The sequence below is a fragment of the Geospiza fortis genome, unplaced genomic scaffold (genome assembly GCF_000277835.1).
Source record: "Geospiza fortis unplaced genomic scaffold, GeoFor_1.0 scaffold58, whole genome shotgun sequence".
Taxonomy (NCBI): domain Eukaryota; kingdom Metazoa; phylum Chordata; class Aves; order Passeriformes; family Thraupidae; genus Geospiza; species Geospiza fortis.
In genome coordinates, this window is record NW_005054359.1 from 167,655 (window position 1) to 176,654 (window position 9,000).

At 40.5% G+C, this 9,000-nt stretch overlaps 1 protein-coding gene across 1 annotated transcript in view; it reads right to left on the reverse strand.

Moving 5' to 3' along the window:
* The window catches only part of PHLPP1 (PH domain and leucine rich repeat protein phosphatase 1), a 62,022-nt gene that overhangs the window by 14,800 nt on the left and 38,222 nt on the right, over nt 1-9,000 (reverse strand). Inside the window, exon 10 of the mRNA XM_005423847.3 lies at nt 697-897. Within this exon, the coding sequence (XP_005423904.1) occupies nt 697-897 (201 nt within the window). The remainder of the gene's footprint in view (nt 1-696; nt 898-9,000) is intronic.

The following is a 9,000-nucleotide window of genomic DNA, read 5'->3' on the forward strand; positions in this document are numbered from 1 at the left end:
GTTTCTCTCTACCTCGCATTTTCCCTCCCGCTTCTAGCACCCCACTCAGCCCTTCCCCCTAAATGCGTCTCCTTCTCCTTGCTGCTGAAGTCCAGCTGCTCAGAATATCACACAAGGACAGAGATGTCTCTTCCATTATTTATTGGCATCTCTTCTTCAAGGTTGTACCCCATCAGTTTTACAGCACATCTTACACTTGAAAGATTTCTGATTAAAACAGAGTGAACTGAAAGCACAGAAATTGCTGCCAAGGCAGAATCTCCTTCTGGAGTTGAGAGGATTTTTCCCTAGTGGAGTTTAGTCCACTTCCAGAGGACATTTCCAGACGGCTGTGCTCATAAATCTTTTGTGAGGAGAGGCTCACCAGGTGTAAGCAAAGTTACCAAGCCAGGGAGAACAGAAGAGCTTGCTTGGCCTCCAAAAGCATAGAGTGACCATGCTGAATTAGTCCAGCTGAGAAGAGTTTCAAGCACCACAAAAACTCACCGAGTAACAGCATCACTCACTTGTCTGTACTGCAAGAGAGGGTAGCAATGTGCAGGAGGGCATAAGCAGGGGAATCCACCCACTGTGGTACCACTACACCCAAAATGCAGCCTCTGCCACCACATTCCTGTGTAATTCGGTTCTCACTGTGAAAATACTTCATGATGCCCACCCACCCGTGGGCCAGAGACATTGAAACAAGTTCCTTACCTTGCAGGGAAGCTCTGTAGGCGATTGTAAGCCATGTGCAAGATTTTCAGGTGTGGGTGGCCTGTCAACAAGGGTACACATTTATCTGTGAGGTTGTTATTGGTCAAATACAATTCCTGCAAGATGCTATGGGTTTCTTCAGAAAGGGTGGCTGGAGGAAGCATTTCCAGTTTGTTGGCAGAGGCATTAAGAAATCTCAGGCTGCAAAGAGAAGTTACATAAGGGAGTTCAGTCAAACATCCTGCAGGTTTTGTCTAGAAATAGAAATAAAAAACTCTATTTTTAAGAGTTAACTCTTTTTGGAGTCATAAGGTAAAGGTCAAAAGCAACAAGTTCACAACAGACCAAAAGTCTAGCATTACATGAGCAAAACTTCTGATTGTGTTTTTAATGACCACATTTGTAAGAACAAAACATCAACAAAAGGAGTACATTGAAGCGCCTCTCTCCTGTCATCAAGAGCTCTGTATCTCCAATATTACTACAACTGTAGCTACAGGTAAGAGCAATAACAAACCACATCATTTCCATACTCATTACACATAAAAATGAGTTCTGTATTCATCATCAATGAACCATGAGAACTGCCTTTCAAGTGACTAAACAAGTCAATGGTAAAAAAGCCAGCCAATTTTTCAGTATTGGTCTAAGGTGCAGACAGTATTTTGTTCAAACATTCAGGCCTGAAAACAATTGCAAAATATGAAAAGTACTCTCTGAATATTTGAATGAATAAAGATGCAACAATCACAACAAAAACCAAAACCTGAGACCAAACAGTAATTTATGCTTTTAATTTTAAAGAGAAACTGTGCTAGTAGCAAATTAAACTTTGAAAGTTACATCCTTGCTTGCTGATGTGTGCAGCAAGAGAGCTTTATCTCTGTGTAGCTTTTCTGAGCGCCCTTCCCCTGTGCCCCAACACAGCAGAAGCCCACGTTTTTATAGTCCCATCACAAGTGACAACAACTAAAGGAGCACAGAAATGGAGCTATTCTTTCTCCCCCAAAGGCCTTTTCCAGGACGGGAATAAGACCTGCTGAGATACAGGCACTGCCCATTCCTGTCAGCGAAGTTCTGTGGGCAGAGGATTTGTTAGGGGAGTGTGGTGACCATCACAGCAGCACTGTAGGTATCTTGATGGCTAGAATTCTCACCAGCAATTCCAAACAAATGGAAAAATAAGACTATTTATCCTTAAGTAACCAATTCTGGCACGAGTGTGCCTTTTCAACAGATATGGGACCTCTCTTCCTTCTGTTTTCAGGAAAGGCTGCCTTGGAGCAATGCAGAAGGAAGTGTGGGCTTGCCAGTCTGCGGCGACTGCGTTCAGGCCAGGCTGTCCTGCTCCTACCACCTAATAGGAACAGGCAGCTGCAGAGAGCAAGGCTGCATTCAAGAAAAAAGACTCAATTGTGCTGTCTCAAGCCTGTAAAGCCCACTGATCAGGACACAAAAGGCAGGTGTGTTCCTGTCCTCGATCTTAAGAGAAAGTGATAAAATACTGATGCACGCAGGAGTCCATATTGACCTTTAAGGTCTATTAATGAATGAAGTGGATTTGCAGGAGTAGCAGCTGGTTCAGACTTGCTCAGCAGTAAATAAGGGTCAGGCATGCTACAAGAGTCACGTGGAATGCCAAAGGATTAAAAAAACCCCACTATTTCCATCAGAAGCAAAAGCTTCTCAGCACTGCACAGAACTGAAACCAGGTTAGCTGTTTTACACAGACAGAGGAGTCCACTTCAGAGAAACAGTTTAATCCTCAGGCTCATTCATTATTCACAAGGGCGCTAAAAATCCAGAGGAGGAAGGGAGGAGAGGAAGGATTAGTACAGAGAAGAAAGTAAGAAGCTGAAAGGGATTTTTAATTTATTTATTTATTCTAAAAAGATGCTCAATTTCACCCTTTAGCTACAAACTAAAAATATACTAAGCTCATTCAAGGCTGGATCATTAAACCGAAGCGTACCGCATCAACAGATCCTGTGCTTAATTAAACAGCAGCAAGTACAGCTATTACTAAAGTACAGACAGTCACTACTTTGGCAATTTCAATCAAATGTGCATGGTAGTCTTCCCTCTCCACAGGATAAAGGCACTTTGATTAACAGTGAAGTCACAGTATTTTTTGTACCATTCATAGTACAAAACAGTCATCTTCAGCTCAGGCTGGAAATGCTTAAGAAACAATTAGGTTTAAGGATGCTGGGGAAAGTGAGTTGTTACAGGAAAGATGGGGATAAGAGGTGACAGCAAAACACACCCAGAAGAAAGGTTCTTCTTCAGAAGAGCATGACTTGTATCTTAGTTTTGTTCTTGCAAGCTGCATGAGAATAACCTGCAGTGTTTCACAGGTACCAGCAGCCAAGGAGGTGATTTAGAGAGCATCACAGCTCATGACTGTGAAGTCTGATCAAGAACTGCTAGCCCGCAGTACAACTAAAAGCTTCAATTAAGAAAAGGTACATTACTCTGATACAGCTGAAATTAATACAGTGTACTATACTGTAGCCATTTCAGATTCAAAAGAAAAAATTAACCATTCTTCTGTTTTCAATAAACTTTCAACATTGGTGAAATGTAACAAGATATTTCAATTTGTTCTCTCACTGGTAATAAAAGTGAGTGGAATCTGTGTGTTCCTGTCAGAAGTAAATTTTGATGCACGTATTTTCTAATGGGGAAGAGGGAGAGTAGAGTTGATGCTCTGCACACACATAACATTCCCCTCACCCTGATCTTTTGCTAAATCTTCCAGAGAGTGATACAATGACACGGGAAATAAATCCCCATCATCCTAACCTACAGCCTACTCTCTTGTTGTGAACAAAGTTTAGGTGACTAGCAAAAGTCTTGCCAACAACTCAGAATAGGAACCCTGTGGTAGCAGTGTCTCACTTTAAACAACTGACAGTCAGGGTCAGAATAGTCACACACTCATCTCTGTCTCCAGATGACATAATTAGAATTAAATCAGATTTTAGAAATGGGTGAGTTGCTTGCTTACAGGTTTTTAGACCAGTTGTTACATTAAAATGGCAAAAAACATTCTGACATAATAATTCTTTCAAGATATTGTCTAGATTTAAAAATAAAAATGAAATAGAATATAATAGGGACACTATTCTTTGGGTAGAGAACAGAATGAACCATCAGATTACTAGTACCAAAGATTTATCAATTATGTACTATAATCTTATGTTAAAAACAAAAAAAAAAACCAAACAAACACCCCCCCCAAAAACAACAAAAAACCAAAAACAAACAAAAAAGAAAACAAAAAAAACAACCCAAAGAAACCCTAGAACAAAAACCCAACAACCAAAAAAACCCAGCAAAACCTAAAACTGTAGTTGCCCATCAGGTTTTCCCTCACACTGGTTTAACACAGAAGTCCTCCTCCAGGTTATTTCCACTTCCCTATTTCTTCATCCTTGTGCAATGTGCCAGCTGCTACCTTAGAAGGCACATCTTATAAATGCCCTCCAGAGGAGTGGAGATTTACTTGGGCACAACTGTTCCCATCTCTCTTGTGCATGGACTTAAACTGATTCATGTTCCTTGAAGATTTCCCACTCATTCTGCTTATCAGATGGAAGCAGAATGTCAAGTATTAAAGCTCAGTCCAAAATTAATTGTTTCCCCTTTCCAATTCCACCCACACACTATACCACAAGCTCATGAAAAAACTACAGCATCACTACAAAGACCTGGATTCAGCAGCCTGTGCACATACCAGAGCACAATACAGCCAGGAAAGCATGAATTAACAAGCACTAAAAGAGTGTAGCAGATGAAGAAAGAAATGAAGGTGCTGGCAGGGAGATGTCTGAATTCTTCAGCTTTGACAAGGTAAATATTCTCCTCTGGAATAATAACTGAAACAGTGATCTCTGGCTGGAATAAGTCACCTTTGGTTTTTTGGGGTATTAAGTCCCTTGCTGGACTTCTCCAAAAAAACAAAAATAAGAAAAAGGACTGTCCCAAAAGAATAGGCTAGAAACAAGGGCGCGGATTTAATTCAACTAAGAACACCTAATATGCAGTCATATCCATTCCCTATTCACACCCAAAAGAGTCCATCTAAATTTGAACTTCCAAAAGCAGAGGAAGAATATTTTCTATATAAAGCTGCAAAAGACTTGAACTTTGCCTACCAATGCCTACCTCTAGCACACACAAAAGCTGAATAGAGACAATTGGGAGAACACAGCACCTCTGAATTCCTCACCATTTTCTGAGGCAGTTTGACAAACTCGCCTTACTGGGCAAGACACAGTCATCACTGAAAAAATGTATATTCTCCAAAAAGCTTAGGAAAGTTTGACACCAGAAAGAGGAACACAGACAACTGCATTCTTTGGTGAAGCAGCAACAAATCAAAACCACAGTGTTTAGCTTGAAAGTACTGATAAGAGTTGGAAAGAACACTGCAGTTGCAAAAAGAGAATTGCAGAGAAATCAAGATCCCCAGTTTGGCCTATGCCCCAAGATCTCCATCAGTATAGAGCAATCAAAATACAAAATTTCTTCTTCAGTGCCTTCTGCAGAGATATGCCCTCAATTTCTGATTGCCTAAGACTAAAATAATTTATGAATGTGGCAGCAGGTACGTGAGGAAGAATCCTGTAACTAAGCATGTCTTGGGGGAAAAAAGAGAGAGGGAGAAAAATAATCAAAGCTGTTTTGCCAGCCTGTGCAGAAGAGAGTATTTCTTCTTTAAAAAATAAATAAAATAAATTAAAATATGGAAACACTCAAGTGAATCCCCTTCCTGTTGATGGACTGCCAGAAAATCCACTTCACTGCTCCTCCCTCATCAGCTCCTACTTTCTAACCTATCTTTAGCTATTTTATAAACCGGGATTTCCCCAGTTTCTAAAGTACCTGCTTGCAATTCTTAACCCAGCACCAAAGAGAGAAATGTGGCCAAGCATTTCTGCAACACAAGCATGTGCATCACACACTCAAACAGCACTGGGCATTCATTTGACTTGGTTTCCTCCCTCACACTTCCCCTGCATCCAGGATAGGACTGAATCCTTGTATCACAAAGAAGCAGCCACAGTGGGTGGAAATGGCAAATATCAAATGAGAGAAAATTTAACTGGGTCACCTGCCAGAACTCCAGCAAAAGCTAAACCCAACAAAACAAATAAAATAAACTCAAAACAAACAGAAAATCAAATGAGGTAGTAACAGCTGAACAAAGCTGAAAACAAAAATCCTGCAGACAAAGTCTAGACAAGCTCTGAATAGCTGACATTGGCTTAACCACCACAGCTGGCCACTACCAGACACTGCAAAACAAAGCCCAAGGTTTAAGCTGTGCACATCACAGCCACAAATCTTCACTACACAAATGCTTTAAGAAGTCTGATGGCTGTTTTAAGGGTTGACACTGAAAGCATTCATTCTAAGTAGAAAGGAGCTTAGGCAAGACACAAACCCTTCCCAACTTACCACTGTGCTTCCCCATTTTTAACCCTGCCCTGACCACTGTTTTTCTACTGTGCCCAGCTAAATCTCTTGAAAATTCATTTGTCTCATCTGGAGAGTACTTGGTGCAACAGTGTCCATGCCATTGAATGGTAGTTTGCCTCCAAGCTGCTCAAGGAAGGCAGTAAATGTCTGTACAAAAATGGGACAGTGGGAAAGGCATCACAACAGATACAGCAGAGCATAGAAGTGAAAGGCTTCAGGAATGCAGGTGCACAACAAAAGGTTCAGGACTCAGTTTGGGAGTTTTCCCCATCAGCTGCAGCAGTTGCATGAATTTTCTGTTTTTCCAGCATATGGCAATCAGAAATGAAGAGATTATCTAGCTGCCTCTGTAGCACTGATCTTGCCAAGAAAATCCCCACCCCACAAGAGAAATCCTTGCTAACATGATCAAGATGTGCATACTTTCAGTGCAATAAACAGAACCGAGTTCTATCTCGGTCAGAGAGATGTGTTATAGGCTAGTCCTCAATTTCTCCTTGACTAACAGTTTAAAATAGAAAATTAATTAAAAAGCAGACCAAAAATATCCCTAATAATACTCTTCAGCAAAAAATTACACCTTTTCATTGTTTTTTGAAGGATTAAGGCAGAAAATCAATGTTTATAGATTGCTCTATGAAGAGAACTGAGGTTTTTCAGTATTTGGGGCTTGGTTGGGGTTTTTTTGGTGAAAGTGATATTCTCTCTGTGCACCAGCGCACCCATTTCCTTTGCTTTCTCAGATGTTCTAGATGTCAAAGCCCACCAGTGCTTGTGCTGAAGTTTGCCCAAGGCACTTCACACCCACTTTGTCAAATATTCAGGATTGAGAAAGAGAAAGCGTTTATAATTCACAGCATGAGACTTCATATCCAGACAACATATCATCTGTCAGTTGCACAGACCCGAGTACCTTTCAAAAAAACCAAACCAAAACAAGCCCAAATCTTTTCAAGGCTGTAAAAGGCAAGTCATCTTATGCAGAGATAAAGGTACTGTAAGGTAAAGTGATTTGTCCAATATTACACACTGGGCAGAGACCATGGCTCACCACCCAGGAAAACCAGTTCTCTTGGCACGTCTGGCAGTACAGATTGTGCTTCCCAGGGAATGCTTGGAGAAGAGAAGCATTTTACCTTTTTAAAAGCAAAACAATCTCCTGAATGCCATTCCAGACACATTTCTGTTGACATTAAGCTGCTGATAGATGCAACCATTTGAAAACAAAAGGAAAGTTTTATGTAGGAAATCCCAAACTTAAAACGCTGATGTTGTACACTAATATAATAACCTGTACTGCTGTTTTCCTTCAGAGTTCTCACTTTTGCAGCAATCATAGGAGAACCAGCATGGACGAGCTGTACCATCTTAAACCAAGTTAAAGGGTAAGGATCAACAGGGAAAACACTACCCAAGCCAACCTGGGTTGGGTATCTACTTCTACTATCATCACAGGCAAGGGAAGCTGCATTGGTGATGAGATGTCAGAATGGGTAAGCTCTGTTTATCTCCTGTGATGGCGCATGACTTTAAGACCTGCAGAAGACTTTGAAAACACCTGCCCTATACTGCTCAAAAGCTACAGAGGGGAAAAAAGTTCCCCAAGCCTGAATCAGCTACTTAACACTGTTATTCAAAGTATTCTTTAATTCTACCGCTTCTCAGCATATTCCTAGTAAACTTCTGGGAATCTATCCCCACTCCTGGTTTTAGCTTTGTAGTTTTTCATTTTGGCATCACAAAAAACAAACAAAAACAAACAAACCAAAACCAAAAACAAACAACCAAAAAAAAACCCAAACAAACCCAACCCTGCCTAGAGATGAGCTGCAGTACCAAAAAATCAGGTTCTCTCTCTGCCAAACTTGTGGTACACTACATCCCAGACCTACAACTTGTTTTAAATACAAATTTTGCAAAATTATTTCCTCTCATTGCTTTCAAAATACCAGGAGCTCTCTGAAAATTACTTAAAGGTTTATTTTCTTTCCAAGTTAACACATTCAACAGTTTAAGAGTTTATTTAAAAAGCATCTCAACCATCAACCTAATTCTCCAAGTCAATTCCAGGAAATTTAACCAGATGCTCATGACAGAATTAACAGCAGCATAAAAGCATGGGTTTTGCAATACTCTTAATTAGGAAAGGAGCTCTGCCAGTGAGATCACCACCTCTTATGCTTCTGCACCTCTCAAGAAAGCCAGGAGTTTTGCATTCCTTTTGTCACAGCTAGGATCAGAAATACCCCCCCCCGCCCCGCCCCAGCGCACAATCTCACTGTCTGTTAAATTATGCATGCATTGAGCACTCAGAAATCCCATGACTATATGTGGAAGTGAAGAAGTGCAAGGAATGCTGACACCAAGTGGGGCCAGCCCATCCACCATCCCCAGATGATGCTACCAACCTCCCATATTCCAATCACAGTCTCTTGAAGGATATGTTCAAATTCAGAAAAAGAATCCCAAAACCTTGAAGACTCTGATACTAAAGAAATAGCAACATAAAAATAAGATCCAGAAAGCAGATCAAGCGGTGACATCAGCTAAATTAGTGACAAACATTTAAAAAGCATAGAAAAAAATTCAAAAAGTAGGGACAGGGGAATAACTGAATTATTCTGACAGCCTTATGCATAGATTTTGTTTTGTTTGACAGGTATAAATAAGTTCTAGCCTCTGACTGAAGGGGGGGGAAAAAGCTTTCACACTTCATCAAACAAGCCTAAGAAATATGTATTTAAAGAAACTGCCACTAAACCATTTCAGTATATGTAGTAGAAAATAAAATGTGCTTAACTCTACAGCTAGATTCCA